The sequence below is a fragment of the Brachycentrus maculatus genome, unplaced genomic scaffold (assembly GCF_059751285.1).
Source record: "Brachycentrus maculatus isolate JH-2025_06_01 unplaced genomic scaffold, ASM5975128v1 h1tg000176l, whole genome shotgun sequence".
Lineage (NCBI taxonomy): Eukaryota > Metazoa > Arthropoda > Insecta > Trichoptera > Brachycentridae > Brachycentrus > Brachycentrus maculatus.
The window spans coordinates 2,767,568-2,788,419 of NW_028280928.1; the positions used below are offsets into that span (position 1 = coordinate 2,767,568).

General features: G+C 29.6%; 1 protein-coding gene and 1 long non-coding RNA gene across 2 annotated transcripts in view; one reads left to right on the plus strand and one right to left on the minus strand.

Annotated features, from left to right (window-relative positions):
• LOC148308132 (neuropeptide CCHamide-2-like) overlaps positions 1-5,919 on the plus strand; it is a 33,146-nt gene extending 27,227 nt beyond the window's left edge. Inside the window, exons 3-5 of the mRNA XM_088262268.1 lie at positions 1,800-2,006; positions 3,722-3,798; positions 4,731-5,919. Of these exons, the coding sequence (XP_088118394.1) occupies positions 1,800-2,006; positions 3,722-3,798; positions 4,731-4,793 (347 nt within the window). The 3' untranslated portion in view covers positions 4,794-5,919. The remainder of the gene's footprint in view (positions 1-1,799; positions 2,007-3,721; positions 3,799-4,730) is intronic.
• Positions 5,920-16,002: 10,083 nt separating this feature from the next.
• Positions 16,003-18,906, minus strand: LOC148308133 (uncharacterized; the record flags this gene model as incomplete). Its single annotated transcript, XR_015837745.1, has 3 exons — positions 16,003-16,110; positions 16,971-17,024; positions 18,772-18,906. It is a non-coding gene; the product is annotated as an uncharacterized LOC148308133 (long non-coding RNA).
• Between the last annotated feature and the right edge of the window lie 1,946 nt (positions 18,907-20,852).

Sequence of the window (20,852 nt, forward strand, 5' to 3'; positions counted from 1 at the left end):
TTGAATTATGAAATGGAAAATCACAAAGTTAGTGCTTCAAATATAAATTATAAGAAAATATATGTAGTAAATGTGAGCGGGAGAACAGAACAGAACAGAAAATGGTGGTAGTAGAAAAAGTACCTTGAAAATATAAAATTAATACAAATATGTATTTGTATTACTATCGGAAAGGCATAAAAGGATTCTAGTAAGTAGATCTCGCAAGCTTTACTAATTAATATTCTTCCCGCGCAGGCGAATAACAGGAGCTTTTAAGCATTGCATTTATTTTAAAATTATTCAAGTATACAAAGTAAATGTATTCGTTTGTCCTCTTTGATAATTGTTTGTTTCCTGTATAAATGAATTCAAATTAATAAGAACAATTCACAATTTACTTGCCTACAGAAAATATGAAGGTTTAAACATTTTTTGAATCTTAAAATGTAGATTGCAACAAATCATTGACTTTTCAACAAAAATATGATATTTAACTTTCATAAATTGAAATAACATGGAAGTTTAATTAAGGGTTAAATGGTTTACGTTATACGGTGTATCAAGTGATCACTTACGCTAGCCAATGGCAGGATTTAGCCAGCCATGTGAGAATTCCCAAACTTCATAATCTCTTTGTTTAAAAACAGTTGTTGTCTCTGTTTGAGACATCTTATACAACCATATATTTATCTTAGAATGTACTTCGAAAATTTAGTAATATTATAAAACTGGATGGAAATAGTTTTAAGTACATATTTATAAAGTTTATATGTTTTTAATTAGTTTAAAAAAATATGTAAACGTATAGGGGAATGGAGAATAAGTAGTTGAACATTATTTATTGGTTAATGGTTTTTAGTCTTAAAAACTTTTTTTGTGAAAATTAAAAAATCTAACCCTTTTTTCGTAACTTTTCTTACTGTACACGGAAAGTGACCGCTTCATGCAATATTTATGGAACATCTTTCCTACCACGTTTCGGTGTTCTAAAATTTTAATAAAGAACTCCACTTCGGCTATTTTAACGACTTTTTTGTTATTGAATCCTCAAACGTAAGTATTCAAACGATTTTCTATTATTGGAACCTCCAAAGTAATAATTATAACATATTTTTTTGTATTTGGAACCTCCAATGTAGTCATTTTAACGATTTTCTATAACTAGATTCCTGGTTATTTGAACGATTTTCTATTATTGGATTCTAGAATGCAATTGTTTTTAACATTTTTTTGTTATTTTTCTGTTTATTTTTTTTTTGTTATATCAACGATTTTCTGTTATTGAATTCCTGCAATACGGTTATTTGAACGATTTTCTATTATTGGATCCTGCAATGCAATTGTTTTAACAATTTTTTGGTAATGGATTTTCAAATGCAGCTATTTTAACGACTTCTGTTATTAGATTTTCATATCATTTTTTGACATCTCATCAAAGATGATGAAGAATATGGAAGTCAGGGCATTTACGGGGCTGACGACCGTCATAGGCTGGTTTAAGTGATAATCCAGATTTGTGAACAAGTATTTGGACACACTCAAAATGTTGTTAATAAATTATCTGGTCAAATTATAAGCTAAAATAAAAGCTATTAAACGAAAAGGATATTTTCTGGCGTCATAATCCCCGTAAATGTCCAGAACGCGATATTTTTCTTCGTCCATGTTGAAATGTCAAAAAATAGAATGATAAGTAACTCTTTTATTTGGAAATTGTCCAGATTTGTGAATAAGTAAATACTTTGAGTAAATATTTCGATTGTGTCCAAATGGACACACTCAAAATATTGTTACACATATCATATGCATTATTTCAGGCGGATGTTCGGCTTTCGGCCATTCGTGCTTCGGGGGGCACGGGAAGCGGTCTGACGGGAACGCCGCGGAGCTGCCCCCCTTCCAAGGCGGGCTCGAGGGGGCGCAAGGGGGCCAGGACGAGGTAGCGGCGCCCCGCCCGGTGTTCCCGCCGACCATCAGGGACATCCTCAGCGCGGGAGATGACATCATTCCGGTCAGGAACGGAGGTACATACAAATACATTTCAATAAAATCCTTGCAAGCCCAACAATCACATTTTTATACGGGAGAGAAAAATGTCTTTTCAACATTTATTAGAAGTTTTTTTAAGTATTTATTATAAATGAATACTTACCACGATGGACCAATCAAATTAAGGCAGCAGCACGCACCTCAGTGGTTGGAGCGCTACGTGCAGCGCAGTCAAGGGATAACTGGAGAAGAGTCATTGCTTCTGCAAGGGTCACAACCCTCAGCAATGAGGAATAAGACGGAGAAAAAAGAATAAACATACATATAAATGCATATACTGTAAACCTTCATTTAAAAATTTATAAACATGATTAACGTTTTTTTGCAAAAACCCACTAAGCCACCCTGTGTGTCTTGCCGGTGTAGTTTTTTGTACATACGTTTTTTTAATTGTTTTTATATATTTTAACCTAATATACTATACGCACAAAAAAAACAGAGAAAATAAATAAAAATTATTTTACAATTTTAATAGAATTTCTCGATCATTTATTTACCCACTCCTTTATTTTACCTTTCTTCCACATTTTATTTTGACCTCTTACCTCCGTCGGCTACAAATTAAAAATGTTCAAAACGATATATTGAAGTGTTCTACTCCAATATTTATAGTTAATTTTCGGGACCATCAAACCTTCGCTGTGAGTAAATCTTATATCATGGTTGTGTATAGAAACGATAGAGTAAAAAGTTTTTTAAGTGAAATTATTATTAAATTAATTCTCCTCCGTCTTCATCTTCTGTTCGTGTCATGTCAGGTCCAGCGTCGACTATCACTTGAGAGTAATTGTGCTTGTCTTAGGCAGCTCTAAACAGCACCGCGACGGTCCTGATCCCCATCCAATCTCGTATATTCCGGAGCCAGGAGATCTGTCTTCTGTCCACACCTCATCGACCCTCTATTTTACTTTTATGACCAGGTGCAATAACTCGTACTTCTCTCCTCTCAGCACATGTCCCAGACAGGACACCTTCCGAACCTTGATATCAGTCAGCAACCATCTCTCTGCTCTTGTTTTTTTGGAGCACATTTTCGTTGCTGACCATATCAGTCAATGGAATACGTAGCATTCTACGATATAGCCACATTCCGAATGCCTCTCCGTCTTAGTCTTCATTACTGAGGGTTGTGACCCTTGTCGAAGTAATGACTTTTCTCCAGTTATTAATTATATAAATTAATCAACATGTCATTCCACAAGTTAATGCCGAATCAATCAATTAAATAATTAAATTGAGAAATGTGATCAAATCTGTACATTAACTCTTTTTTTTTTAAATATGACCCGTATTTTTTTAAACACTAATTTCAAATTCTTTTTGACCACCTACGAAAGAAAATATCTAACGGACCTTTTTAGACCCAAACCAAGGTTTTCAATTCAGCCCCAACCTTCGTGATTGTAAAACTGGGTGACATTTTCACAAAGTGAATTTTTAAATATTTTTTCCCTTTTAAACACAATCTTTGTGCTCATATTCCCTTTAAATAGGTATACGAAAATTATTTATAGCTTCAATTTCATATGCAGTGTTTAAAAATCGTGAGGAATGCATCGAAACACGTATCAAAATAGATTTCAAAAAAGTGGCAATTACCAAGTAAAACTTTAATTGAAAATGGATAGATATTACCACAAAGTGACTGCCGAATCAATAAACAAAGGTTTTTATTATTTTTTCGTTTCAGGATTTGCAGATAGTAGTGATGAAGAAGCAACTTACAACCAGCTGAAGTTCCATCTTTCTCCATACCTGAGAAATTGGGTTAGTATTGTTTTAAAATGATTTTTACGTATAAGGAAATTTAAGAATGAGCTTTGGGATAAACATTTTATTTCCATAAATTATTTTATTCATATTATAGTAATAAATATATTAAATTTAATACAAACTTTGCTGGCCCATCTGTTAGAACAAGTTTTGCGCAAAAAAACTTTTCATTCCTTGCGCCAAAGATATTTAATTTGCTGCCTGTAACAATTAAGAAATCCAATAGTGATCATGTCTTTAAGAACAGTGTCTGTCGATGGTTGCCTCTCGTTGGAAGGGACAAGGTAGAAAGTGAATTAATTAAAGTACTTCGGCTCAACACAGGCCATGCCTAAAGAGCCGTAATACATATAGTAAAAAAATGTATGTATCAATGAAAGAAATAAAATATAAAAAAAAAATATTGATTGAAATACACTAAACGAAGATTTGATCAATATTTTAACAACTTCTTTTCTTAGATTATATTGTAAAATGAAAGACAGGCTAGCTTTACTAACGGTGTTTGATAATGATGCTAATTGTATTGGAAAGTACATCACAATAGATTTGAAGAAATAATTGCATTTACCAAGTAAAATTAAAATGAAAAAATATATATAATTTATATCGATTGTATACGTTATTGTAATTTGAAGATAATATATTGAGTGTATCCAAATCATTTATCACAAATCTGGGTTCGTCCATTTAGGAGTTATTTATATATACATCTAAACATAGATGATGAAGAATTTGGATACACGTGTAACATTCACCATTCAACCCACGATTGACAGTTGTCAACACATGTGTAAATCTTTTGATTAACTCCCTCTTTCACATGTGAGATCTCAGCACCATTTATACATATGGAATAAATGTTTAAATGAATAAACATTTCTATGATTTTTTTTTTTCTATTTAATGTTTCTATTTTTTTTCAGTTGATTTCATACAGAAAGGCTCAGAAACTGAACGGCGAAGGATATCCTTTCAACATGATCTAATTCCCATATCCAGACACTGTTTTCCCCTGGACGAAGCTCGAATAAATCACTTTGTATTTATGCCTTGCAAATTTTGGCATTTGTACACAATTCACGCTTATTTTCTTACTCATATAAAAATCCATATACGGAAATAAAACAAGTTTTATCTTGTGATACTTCATCCAATTATTTCAAATTCACAGACTCTACAAAAAAAATTACCACGATTCATTGGAAAAGTCTGTACATTTTTAGTGTTTTATTGAAGCAGTTTTTAGTCCATTGATTGAGACTTAAGAGCTCAGAAATTAAATCGACCCCCTTTGAATTATTGTTAGTATTAACCGAAAAAAAATCCGACAAAAAATGCACAAATCGCAAAAAGTTTGCATCTTTTTCAGATTATGTATCTATTTGTTTTGGGCAGATTTACAAAAACAAAACCATCAATACCCAACTGGCGTTAACGACAATTTTTCGAAGGGTCAATTATATCCATATTCCGAAATAGTGAGAGAAAATGGTATTTAATATTAGTAACCCTTAAGATCACAGCTGTTATCACATAAATAATAGCTGATATCTGTAAAATGGGGAAATTATGTATAATTAATATTTTCATGTTATCAAATTGAGATTAAATTGAATACCATACAAAAATTAACCCGTGTTCATTCATAACATAATTATATGAAGTAATATGAAGTTATATACATATTTATGATATGATAGATAACATATGTAGATAACATACTGAAATAATTGACGAGCAAAGGGAGGCAGTTCATTCTTCAATATCTAATATTCAGGTCAATTTTAAAATAACTTTTTAAGTGAGATAATATATAGTTTGGGTTTCGTATATATTTGTTTAGACATTGATAAATGCAAAATTAATATTTTCCAATTCTTAAAAATTATGGAAAATACATGAATAAATAAAGGAAAATGTTACATTAAGTGGTTTGTAAAATTACAATGATTTTTTTGGCTGGTGTTCGTTTGCATTGTAATATATAGTGTCAATTATCTTCCTGTCTAAAACGGAAACCTTTGGTTACTGTGTGAACGAATAATAAAAATTCATTGTAATTATCGCCATGTATTTTATGGAATATTATTAAATAAATGAGATTAAACATAATCATTTTATTTTATTCACAATCCAAGTCCTAATACTTGTTTACAAATATAGGTTTCTCCACTTAGGAATCATTTTTACATTTTCATATTTCAACAAAGATGAAGAAGAATATGGAATCTGAGTATTTACAGCTTACGACCAGTCTGATTAAGTCATCACACACGTCTTTACACACGTGCAATATTCATCATTCTACCCATGATCGACATCCACAATGCTCAAATTTTTAGAACTCCTCCATATATCGTTAATCTCATTACGCTTTACGTGTGAGCCATCTATGGTTCGTTTGAGTAAGAATTTATTTTGACCCCCTCTCCGGGAATCGAACCCGTGACCCGTGGTCCGGTAATTAAACACGCTAACCATCACACTATGGAGGTGGTTTTAAGTACTATTCCAGAAATATTAAAAATTATGGACAAAATAACACTTATATCTATTTTAACTGGGAATCAAACCTGGGTCCTTATAAACAGAAACCTTACCATTACACTATGGAGGCGGATCAAATTGCAATTTTTTTTCTTAAAAATAAAGTAAAAATAAAGTTAATTTTTTTGAATATTTTCCTGATTTTTAAATAGGATAGGATAATTAATATCTTTGAACAAAATAACAACAATTTTACATTACACATATACATTTATTCAACATGTAATATACATTTATACTGTACAGGTTTTCACAGTACATAATTTAACATTTTTAAAACACTATTTCATAATAAGCTAGGTACATAGGTTTAAAATGGTTTTCAATTTATTAATATGAAAATATTCATGTATTGAAATCACACGAGTTGTTTATAAAAATAACATTTTTAAAATATTTTTTATAATCTGTGCTATGGTTTTATTATTATAATTATAATCAAAAGTGAAGGAGAGAATAGGTCTAAAATAGTATGCTATTTTTAACTATTATTTTGGCTTTGGAAACAGGGTGTGAATTGTAAAAGCGTCTTAAAACATTTCAAAAATCGTTTTAAAAACATTTGCTTTAAATTATTCAAAATAATTACTTGAGAAATATTGAGTGGCTGACTTCTACTAGACAACTGATTTAAAATACGCAAAAATTTTAAAAAAACTTTTCAGTGGAGTAACACTTAACGTATGAAAATATTGGATTTTCATTTAATATTCACACAACACTAATTTTTAAATATTAGGCTGTTAAAAATGACAGAAAAAGCTCTCTTATTGATAGTACAGTAAAACCTCGATAAAAAGAGACCTCTATTAAACGAACTTCGAATAAAACGGACAGAAATTCCGGTCAAATGCAAAAAATTATAATGTCCTGTTAATATTATACGTGATTAAATTCAAGTGTCACCGCATGTAAACAATTTTAGCGTCCATAATAATCATAAATTATGTCTCAAAACATTAAAGGTGCAAACTAATCTTGATTACTTTCTCAAAGCAGGATTACTGAAAACTGACGTCACTTTATGACGAGTGACGAAGATGATAAATAGATTTTTTTGTGTTTTGTATTGTTTATTTTATATCTAAATATAGTGTTCATGTTAAAAAATAATAATAATAAAGCACAGGTTTGTGATTACATACAATATTTTGTATATAACGGACTTTCGGCTTTAACAGACACCCCTTCACCCAATCAGCCCGTTATTTCGAGGTTTTACTGTATTTGCAAATATCTAAACCAGTTGACAGTTGATAAGATATTCCCTTCGATTGCATGGTAGTCTACTGTTTACACTATGGATTAACCAAATAGGATTCGATGTATTTTATAATAGACACATCTAACCTGGATATCTTTCCTACATAATAGTACTAACATACAAAATAATTACACTGTTATAATATTCATATTTCATAGGAGATGCTGGTTTTAGACCAATCTACCATACTAAATAATTTCTCATTAAATTTACATGTTATTGAAAACCATTTTTATGCAGTCAATAATCATAATCATAACCAATTCCGTTTATTTATAAAATAATCAGTGCTTTTTTTTCAATCACATTTATATTCATAACAAGATACTTCGAAATATATTTCAATTAAAATTTTTAAAATAGGATAAAAGCTATAAATATATGTGTGTACATATACAGGAAGATAAAAATAAACATTTCAGTATATATTAAACTTTCAACTTTATGAAATTGTTGAAATCTTTTTAATTTTCGTGAAAGCTTGTCGACATTTCTTTTATTATTTTAACAGATGCAACAAATTTCCTTTCTCATGAAAATTAAAAAATAATTATTGTAATGAACATGCAACTAAGTATTAGCAGATTATACAATGAAAAGTTAAAACTTACAATATATTAGTATTACCTCACATATTAATATACCTTCCAATATTTATTTTAACCCTTTTTCAACGATGAAATTTATTAGATTCATTGTGGATCTATTTAATTATTAATATTACACTTAAGAAACAATTGTTAAAATATTTGTTGAGTATAAAAAATATATTATGTGCGCCCAGTGAAATAGGATGTGGCAAAAGGACATAAAGATCTATCAAATTCAATGGTTTTATATTATCCATTGACACTTCGTGATGGAATTGCATTTTTAATATATTATTAGATTAAAACCAATATTTTTAGCTTTTCCACTTTATTTTTATTTGACCAGCGACCGGGTTTCGTCGTTACAGACATCATCAGACTGGACCAGTCTGATGATGTTGGTAACGACGAAACCCGGTCGCTGGTCAAATAAAAATAAAGTGGAAAAGCTACAAATATTGGTTTTAATCTAATAATACGTTAGATTCAATGGGGTTATATTTATACAATATGACAAGACGAATGAGACAAATAAATTAACAATGTGACAAATATTGATTGATATATGATATTGAATCCATAGGTATTGTATGAATTGTATTGTTTTTAGGGATCAACCTTAATAATTTATTATTTACTTTATACATTCACTATCATTTTTAAAACATATAATCAGAATATGCTATAAATCCTTTTACGTAATAGGCAAGGAGAATGTAAGGCAACTAATAAATATTGTAACTTTTTTTAAAGTTCGTAGGATTCATTTGGTTACATCTTAAATATCCAAGCAATTGTGCAATGAAGTTAGAGCAATCAAAGAAAGAGCCCTTGAATTTTTTTCAGAGCAAAGTGAGTCAATTTTAAAGTTAAAGCACTTCCCAGTTTTCTGTGGAACTTTGTGGGATCGAAAAAATCTTTTTTTGATGAAGTGCTAATACAAATTCCTAAAACATTCTTATTTCGTAATAAGGTATGGATAAATTATTGAATCCATAATTTCAGTAGGTAGAGATTTTTTGACACTATATACAATAGATTCTTTAAAAAATTATGAAGAAATCAACAAATATAGGTATGTGAAATTTTCGACTATAACAGTATTTTTTATCTGAAAATATATGGACTTTCAATGGAAAATCTTTTGAGTATATTGGCACAAAATTAAGGTTATTTAAAGGTAGTTTGTACACATATAATATTCTTGTAATAAATATATCTTGCTACTATATTGAAATCAAACGTTGCGCAATTTTACGCCGATTAATACACATACATTGCAATATTAAAATATGTTTTTTTATAACAATATTTACACGTATCATAAATAAACACAATATTATATAATATTAGGTGGACGAACATCGTAATAGAGTGACTTTATATTAATATTTTTATACATACTTATCTAAAAATATCTAATAATTAATAACATTTTAATTCAAATGCGTTTATGAAAATTATATGGAACCCAGTTACAGTTTCTTTTTCAGAACTTTCCGTTTATTTTTAAATTCCTTTTATCTAAAGATCAATTCATATATTATTTCGAGGAGCATAATGGTAAAAAAATATACTTTTTTACATTTTATTGGCTTATTCAGTTGGCAAGATATTAAATTATAGACTACGATAAAAAAATTATGGTTCTTAACCCTTCACTGCATAGTGTATCAAATTGGTTACATACCCAAAAGTTAGTGTTAAAACGTCCTTTAATAAAATATAAGAAACCATTCTTTGTCGTTACTGATCAGATAAATTCATAACTCACGTATATAGTTCATAATTTAGCCAAAAGACGCGCCATGAACGTCAAAATAATAACTTCACTTGTCTCTCGAAGACGAACTGTCAATGCAGTCATGCAAAAAAAGTCATGCAGTGAAGGGTTAACCTGGAAAATGTGTAGGTAATGCAAGTATAGAGGGTGAGCCATAATTGGTGGAACGAACAAAATCTACCGCCATTTTTATGTTTCTTGATATTTCTCAGTCCAATTTGATCGTTTGTAAAGTGCAGACTTATGCAATTTGAAATGGGGCAGTATTTGAAACAAAAAAAAAACAGAAGTTTCTCATCCTGAATTCGCCGATATCATATTGTCAATTGGCCACTCAGATCGAACGATTTGACACTATCTGACTTTTTTGTAATATCTGAAATTTTGAAAAGTGTACTCGTATGCTTTACACTAATCACTTAATGATATTTTGGCAATATTTAGATGTTTCTTATTGTCTATTAAAAATGATTTATATATTTGAAAGTAAATATGATAAATTGTAAAATATTTTGTGCTGTCACGTTTTCACTATTATATATTAATAATATGATTTTTTCAATATATTTATGTATTCAATTAAAATTTCTAAATGGCAGATAACACTCTATTTTTCATTAAATACATAAAACGTTTTACGTGCGTAAGGACATTGCGTTGGAGAGTTTTTTTTAACAAAAAATAGATTAACACTGCAAATTCAACGACTATTTTTAATATGTACATTTATGTAATATTTTATTACTTATATATTTAACAATCACATATTACGGGTTACACAAAATTTATTTTGTTATGTTCTGTTTTTTAATTAAAGTTTAAACAACGACATATTCAAATTGACACTAAAAATATGGACGAAAGGTTTTATGTTCTAAATAAATAAATTTAAGCTGAACAGTATTCGTCATTTTTTACTCAAAATGGATGGATAAAGATGAGTCATGGAATAGCCGCTATAATTTTTTTAACATACATATAAACATATATCTGTGAGTGAGTGTGGGTGTATGTATATATTATAATTAATTTTATATAAAAATAATATTTCTCGCCTGAAACATTAACACTTCTTTCCGAATTTTCATAATGAAATGACATAACAACGCTTTAATTTACATAACCCTTGCTCACCGGAACTACGTATATTATCAAATCACAACAGCGATCATTTTTTATTCATTAAATTCAGCAATAATTTCATATTAACGACATAATTATTTTTGATTTTAATAAATACACATTTATACAATTATTGGAAACGTCGAATTCAATTACACACTTATTCTTATATTCTAAGTATAATAAAAATATATTATTCTGCACGATTTTATGTTTACAAAACATATTATAACAGCCCACACTTATTGATTTGGTTATGTTCCATCAACCTGGTTTAAAGCGAATTACTTCTTGATTGAACTCATCACGAAAAGATATTACCTGGCGTCATGAACATGGTTGACTAGCCGCTTTTTTGGAGCTTTAGACATCCCATACAGGATCTTCGAAAAGTAATGCCAACATTTTATATAACGCTTTTCAAAAAAAAATATCAAAGGTTAAAATTCAATAGTTTTAGTCATAAAATGTGCGGATTTTTTGTCATATATTTGTATGTTTCAATTTGTGCACCGTTCGTCGCTCTGCAGATGCCTAGTCTGTAGTCGATTTATTGTCACGCAAGTGCACTCATTTCAGGAGTATCTGTCAAGGAAGTGACAGAAATTCGCTCAAAACAAAGCCATTCACAATGTTTCTAATGTACCTCCAGCAAAAAAATCCAAAAGGGTAAAGTCAAGACTTCTAAGAGACCAGGCAATGGGGACTCTAAAAATCAAAAAATCTTGCAAATCACCTTTGCTGTTTAGTCTATTGTTCGATCTGTTCTTTGTAGCTGAACTAGGCCTGTAAAGGTCTTTTCAACGAAAAATCAATTTTATGTACAGAAACAAGGATATTTTAGCTATAAAATATAATTTACATTTATCAGCTAGCGTTAAACGACAGAATTATTTATTTAACATAAAGAGTTTTGGTATATTATTTTTAGAAATAAAAAGACTTGATCCACTCACATTTTTACTAACCAACTAGTTTCAGCAGTTTTGGCACCATAATTTTGTTAAATGTTGGCATTATTTTTCGATTGACCTGTATATGGGTATCTTGATGACGGCGTTCGGTCTTACGCAGGGATGGTGGTATCAACAGCTTAATGACTGTATTCAAATGTAAAAACAGTTGACAAACGAAGTGGACGCAAAGCGAGGACTATCTGTACAATTAATGGACCTTTACATCATAATTATTAACAAAATCCTTCAGAAAACGTTATGATTATTTCTACCATGTGCTTCTTCATTTATTGTCTCTCTTCTCAAAATATTGCATATAATTAATCCAATTACCTAAAAACAAAAATAGAAATTGTCATAAAAATAAAAGTTGTAAGGACATGTCGCGTACTCCTTTCAACAACGTCATGTATCAAAAATTGACAATTTTCAGCTAAGCAAATTCTTCGGAATGCCCAGAAAATGTACTATATCCCAGCAAAAGCGGCATATTTTTAACTTAATATTTACCCGCCACAGGGCAGAAAGTATTTTTTTTGCATTTTGAAGAAAATGTATTGTTTAATTATTTTTCAAATGGAGAAAAAACATTCAGGTTTTACCAAAAAAGATCTGTTGCACAGTAAAAAGTGAAATAGGCAGCTTGATATTTATTTTAAACACATTTAATTATATTTTTAAACTTTAAAAACGATCTCCTGACAAATCAAGTTTTTTTAATACGTTGTTGAAAGGAGTAAGCGATATCGTAAATACAGAAATGTGGAAGTCCAAGAGGGAGGCCTTTGTTCAATACTGGACCCTAGAAGAAGTCTGAAGTAAGAAGGAAGTATGTAAGTATCATACGAGTATCATATCTAGTATATACGTATATATATATATATATATATATATATATATATATATATATATATGTATATATATATATATATATATATATATATATATATATATATATATATATATTTATATATATATATATATATATATATATATATATATATATATATATATATATATATATACATATATATATATATATATATATATATATATATATATATATATATATATATATATATATTTATACTATATAATATAAACTAATAAATCCTTCAAATTCATTACTGAAAGAACAGTAAAATATATCAATTTATGAGTCAAATGTAGTTTGAAATAGAAACAGAAAAAGACCGAGGAAAACTTTGCATGATCCAGTATTTCAGAAAATTGATTGTGGTCAGGTCGAACGTTGGCATAATCGGCGAGTACGATTGAGGAAATCCTTTAATTTGGAAGAGGCGAAGATTGTTTGCAAGACAGAGTGGTTTTTGAGTTCAAAATTTTCTGACTACGTCTGTATGAAGTGGCGTGATAGTAAGCAAGTATTTTGTATTTTGCGATGTTTTTGAGTCGCTACGATTAAACGTTATAATTTATGATAATTTCTATAAAAATTAACTTAAAAAGGCCACCAATTATTCCTTTTATCACTATTTTATTATTTTCTAAATCATACCTGTAACTTTTACTTATAGAATATATACATAGTACATGGTAACATCTATTAATTTCTCGAGCAACGAATATTCAAACCTTTGAAATATTTTAGATTCAAACCAATGGTAAATGTGTTTCCATACACAAACCATTTTTAAAAGGAAATCATTTAATTTCCAAACAACGACATGTGGAATACGAGTAAAATAATATTTAGATAATATTTAAGCACGTATATTTCTTTTAAATGCACCATTTCATTTATTTAAACCTCATTAACCCAAAAGTAAATCAATCACCATCTATGGCGATTTTATTCTGACGAACTTTATTCGACTTTTGTCCACCTCCGTGGTGTAATGGTTAACGTGTTTAGCTACCGTGCTGGAGGTCCCAGGTTCGATTCCAAGGGGGGAGGGTTCGAAAAGAAGTATTAGTGATTTTCCACTCTAATTTTTTTAATATTACCCTGGACTAGTTCCTGAAGTACAGGAGTGATCACCTTGCCTTCATGTAAGTAAATATCAAGACAACACTGCGTCAAAACGATGCAGTGCCCAATGTACCATTGGGTGTGGATCCAAGGGTTAGAAGAAAAACAAGAAGAACTTCGTCAGACAAATTATGATATTTTGTCATTGATTACGCTCAAATCTTGTTGACTTTCAAAAATTTTATCAGGTATCTCAAAGGGTTTTTTTATTTGTAAAATAATAATAATAAAACCCTTTTCCGCACCCCAATGGTGCATAGGGCACTGCGTCATATAAACGCAGTGTTATCTTGATCGTTTACACATGAAGGAAAGGTGATCAGCCCTCCGCTTTAGGTACCAGTCCAGGATAATATTGAATAAATACGACAGTGAAAAAATCACTTCCATTTATTTTACCCCCCTTGGGAATCGAACCCGGGACCTCCAGAACGGTAGCCGAGCGTGCTGACCATTACACTACGGAGGCGGACACAATTCAGCGTTTCACAACTATGATACACGTATTTAAATAAATTACCTCTAGAAGCACCAAAATTCCATCTAGTGTAAGGGTCATCATAGTGTCCTGTCGCACACAACTTATTATTGCAGTTAAACATCCCTGAAAATAAACATTAAACAGAATTGAAACCAGCAAAAAAATATTATTTTACAAAAATATTAATAATATTAGTATATAACCACTCACCGAGATTTATATGTCTACCGTTCTCGAGACGTACCCGTCTCTTCGTCAAGACAATCACAATGCACAGTGCATGTTTAACCACGGCTCGTAACGCATATCTGTGCTGAAAACTTTAGTACATGTTGGTCTTCGGGTCCACCAAAAATCGCATGTGTTAAACATTTTGTGTAGTTTTAAGTGTGTAAATGGTGCTATGGTGGTGAAGGGTGGTATTGTTTGTATGCTGTGATAGTGATTGGCCTGACGAAGAGACGGGTACGTCTCGAAACCGGTAAACACAAAAATATCGGTGAATGGTTATAAACTAATATTATTAACATTTTTGTTACAAAAAAAATAGTAAAAATGACTAACCACAAAGTGAATGCTTTGAATATTTGAAATATTAAGAATAAAATAAAAATATTTTAATTGATCGATGTGGCAGTCACTTTGTGGTAATATCTATCCATTTTATTACGGTATTTAACCCTAGAAAAATAGTCTGCGTAAAATTGACGCATGTGTTTTAAACAGCTGTAGGTCGAGGTTTGTTAATTTATTTCAATAAATTTATGTGATAATTTTTTTTAAATTAAACACTTGAATAAACCACTTTAACGAGTTTTATTTATATATACGACTAGTTTCAAAAACTTACAGATGTTTTCATCTTCTGGTAAAAATTAAAACTAACGAACAAAAAATATAATTAGGGGTATATAAAGGTTAATAAATATAGGGAAGGGGTGGGGGTAGAAGGACAAGCGTTTATTTTTTTTAAAAATATCAACATGTCCTTCCACAAAGTTAATGCCGAATCAATAGATAATAAAATTTAATGTGATTATTTATTTACACATATCGTAGTCGTACAGGAGAAAGTTATCAACTACCAAAACGTAAAATGTTTAGGAGGGCCATTTAAGTCACTTTTGCTTGGCAAGAAAATAAACATCAATGCAGTTAGTCATTTTCACTAAGTCAATATATTATACTTCCAAGTTTAAAATAATACTTTGGGTATTTTTCAGGGTAATATTAAGCTAGTAAGATAGCAAATAGTCAATGAACACGTTTTTGTTAAACAATGCACTTGGTCACTTTCTCCTGTATGACTAAGAAATATAAGAATAATAATATTATAGATAATTTACTTATACTAAAAAAACAACAAAAGCTTTAAACTTCCTCTACAAATCAACAAAAAAATTTAACACTTTCCGTACACATGATTATCTTTCTACGGTTATATGATATTACGAGAAAATTAAAACTTTTTTACTTGAGTATATCTCGAAGTCGACATCTTAGAAGACTCCTTGACCTGGCAGTTGCTTTGATGCTTTGGCTTGGGGTTCTGCCATCCTTCCTCTAGCTGGAATAATTATTTCAATATTATATGTTTATATAAATAAACACAATAAGAGTGTCAAAAATGAAGACGCTAGATAGCATATCTGGCAAGAGTCAACGAGTTAGAATAAGGAACACCAGGATAATATGCGAGATCAAATACATATTGCTCACTCCTTTCAACAACGTCATATATCAAAATCGTCATTTTTCATTTGTGTATGTTTTCAGAATGCCCAGAAAATCTACTATATCAAAGCAAAAGCGGCATATTTTTAACTTAATATTTACCCGCTACAGGGCAGAAAGTGTTATTTTTGCATTTAAAAAAAAGTAGTTTTTGATTATTTTTTTAAATTAACTGAATATTTTTTAAATGGAGAAAAACCATTCACGTTTTACCTAAAAATATCTGTTGTACAGTAAACAGTTCAATAAGTGGCTTGATATTTATTTTTAATACATTTTATTATATTCTGTAACTTTAAAAACGATCTCCTGAAAAATCATGACAACGAAGAAGACAATGTGAGGAAAATTGAACTATGTAGACTCTCCCACGTCGCTTTGGACGGCCACCCCAAAGTAGACGACTCTGGAGCTGATCCCAATAGAGATGAATTGACAGCTGGGAATTGATATCACATTAGGTTAATCCCTCTTTAAACAGGCCACAAGACCTACACCAAGAAGAAGAAGAAGATATACACATAAAAAGAAATACAATAAAAATCAGTGATTGATTTTATTTTTTATTTTTTTTAATTAAACGTTAATTTTCTATTTAAAATTATACAACATGTAAGCAAGCATTTGTACATTAATATTATTACACAACTGTTTTTCAATTACATATAAATTAATATTTAATGAAAAACTTACCATTCCGTAAAATACTCGGGAAACAACGTTTATTGGAGTACCGCTATGGGAAATCTGAAATGAATATACCAAAATATGTATTAATTCATAGAAAGCTTAATAGCTTCATTTAACATCAATTAACGTTTATTTCCGAGCGAAGGCGAAGAGAATATGTTTTCAAATAATAGTCAATTACGGGTCGAGGAAATTTTCCTAGCTCATGTTACGAGTCATATGTATTACCGTCAGTCTGGGAGTTATGAGGTTTCTATGGACGAAAAAATGAATGTTATGATAGATATATGATTTCATAGATCTATCATAACATTCATAGATATTAATATATAATTTCTCTTACTTATTCAGATATATGAAATATATCTGAATAAGTAAGAGAAATCAGGAAAAACTCAGATTTTAATTTCGTTTTAAAACGTATTATGGTTGTAATTATTTCTGAATACAAGTTGAAAACATAAAACCAAAAGCCAAAATGTGGGAATTTTCAAGGTGTTTTCCCATTTCATTACCGATTCATTACCTTAAACAGTGTTAAATTGAAATATATATGTATATATATATATATATATATATATATATATATATATATATATATATATGTATATATATATATATATATATATATATATATATATATATATATATATATATATATATATAGATATATATATATTTATATATATATATATATATATATATATATATATATATATATATATATATATATATATATATATATATATATATATATATATATATATATATATATATATATTTTTTTTTAATATTCTCAATATTGCTAATGTGTAAAGCATTTACTTAGTGGTTAGTCATTTTAACTTATTTATTTTTTTACAAAAATGTTAATAATATTTTCATATAACCACTCATCGAGATTTTTATGCTAACCGGTTTCGAGACGTACCCATCTCTTCGTCAGGACAATCAACAAATATAGTTTTATGTGTGTAAATAGTGCTATGGTAGTGAAGGGTAGCATTTTTTGCATTCTGTGGTAGTGATTGTCCTGACGAAGAGACGGGTACGTCTCGAAACCGGTAGACACAAAAATGTCGGTGAGTGGTTATATACTATTATTATTAACATTTTTGTAAAAACAATAAGTAAATATAACTTTGTTAATAAATCACTTTAAACATTTTTTATAACTTAATTATAATGTCTACCAGTCTATAAAGAAGCGGTTTGCTTCGAAACCGGTAGCCATTATAATAAGTTATAGTAAGTGAAAATAAAATATTTGTCAGTAATAATAATTGTAGTAAGTTCCTCTCCATCCAACAATGCCATACTGTAGTAGTTTTTCGGAATTTGCAAATCACATAATAGATACAGATCACTCATTCCACTCTCATAAATTAAATTATTACACCTTGTTCCACATAAAGGCCAAATTATTAATTATTTAGAAAATTTAGAAATCCAAAAAAAAATTAATTCTAATAATAATTTATTAAATAATATATTGTTTCAAAATTCTTCACCTTTGCTTTCCATTTTTCCTTTGTTTTCAATCTCCGCCCCTTGACTAATCCCCTCTCCCTAACTTTACCCTCTCCTTATTTATAGAACAATTTTATATTTCAGTTATTATTCAGACCTGATGATGAAAGTTTAGCTTCCGAAACTACTAATCTTTAATAAAACTCAAGTGGTATAAAAACAAGTGTTTCTTTAACCATTGTAACATGTCTTACCAAAAAGTCAATGCCGAAACAATAAATGAAACCATACTGCAGTAGTGAGTGCACTATGTTTGTTTTATTTCAATACTTACATTGCTCAGAGCAGATTGTGTCTCCGGCACACAGCACGAGGGTGGCACTTGTCTGGGGTGAGAGTTACTGTTCCCCAAGGCATACCAGTTGGTCTTCTCGTAATCGGTATCCCTGTTCACTCCACAGCATTTGAACTATAAACGTGACAGTAAAATTGAAACGAATACAAAATAAAAAATACATCCAAGAGTTTCTGCTCAATAAAAAGTTTCTTTCATCTCACAATAGATGTCTCTGTAAAATTCTAGTGATTCAAGCACTTTGTTTCGGATTTGAACAATATATATATATAGAAGCTCCAAAAATTGGAGTAGGGTGGTCGTCAATCATGGATATGGGTCAATTATGGGCAAAATAAATACAATTAAACGAATCGAACGCATTAACGGTTATAATCCAAAAATAAAAGACACGATATTGGCATATAAAAATAAAAATAATTTATCAAAAACATTTCTCTACTCAGCCGATACGTATAGTGAAAATGTAAAAACCAACTGGAAAAGAATCATATACATAAATAAAACATCACATAAAAAAACTTAAAAATTCCCTAATAATATAAAACCAGCATTTAACACAAAACATACTTTAAATAAAAATATTAAAACCCAAAATAATCATGGAAATATATTAGACTATAGTGGCATTTATAAATTTAACTGCAACTGTGGAAGTTCGTACATTGGTATGACTTCCAGAAAATTCACAACAAGAATCAGGGAACATGAATTATGTTTGAGAAATAATAATTTTTCTGAATTCGCTAACCATTCAATAGATAATGATCACCAATATAACCACAAGAACGTAGAAATCCTAAAACTAATTCAAACAAAAAGCCATAAAGTACAACATTTTGAACCAATAGAAATTCATAAAAATATAAATAACAATATACCCATAATTAACAATATGACAATGACTAAATCATCCTCCCCATTGTCTATGTTCCCACTGATAAGAAATCAAAATTAAAATTAAATAAATAAATAAAAATAAGAAATAGCTCTTCATTCTCTTCAACCTTCAACGTCCCAAGGACCCAACTTCAAAATTTAGAATTAGCTTCACATACGGTGTTCGAAAATGATGCGGAATGCATCGAAACACGAGTCACAGTAGATTTTTAAAAAAAAGTGGTATTTACTAACTTAATTAAAAATATTTGTACATTTTTTTAACTGATATTTTCAGTCTGGAAACATTTCACTGCTCACTACTGTAGATTCAATATTTTTGAATATTTAGCCATGCTTACATATTGTAATTAATACGAATTATATAATCATTCTAGAATAATATCCACCCTTGGAAAAACATCTAATAAAATCACACGTAAAATGAGCAATCGCTTTGTGATTCTACATATCTAAGTTTATGAACAAAATTATAATCGTATATACAAGTACATATACAGTATCAAACAGATTAATTGAATTTTTTTTTTTCGTATTTTCAACACCCTCTAAAAAAATGTTTTGGGGGTGTTCCTCGTATTATGGACCAGAGCGGCTTTTTTCAGTGACTGAGACGATGAATAGCAGGAAGTATCACCCAATTCTACTGGAAAAGATACTATCAGAGATACAAAAACGAATGTCAATATGTAATGAAATATTTCAGCAGGATTTAACCTCCTACCACAAACCAAAAAAATTGAAAATTTTCACTCAAAAATAATAAACTGTGTTGGACTGGTCAAAAATTTTGCCAGACGTAATCCTAATTGAAAATCTATCGGCAATCTGTAAGAATTGGCTCTCCAAAATTGATTGAACTACGGTGGAAAAGCTCATTCCGTCCACAATTTAGGTATGGTTTCGAGACGAAATAATGGCATCCACTTGCCAAAACCTTATATAAAAGATGCCAAGAAGAGTTAAATCTTTTGTTGAGCCCAAATGAGATCATATTAAATATTAATTTGTGATATAACTCATAAACAAAATATTTTACAAAACTTTTTACGAAAATACAACAGAAAAAGTTTTACTTATTTTATTTTCAAAAATGTTAATAATATTAGTATATAACCACTTATCGAGATTTTTATGTCTACCGGTTTCGAGACGTACCC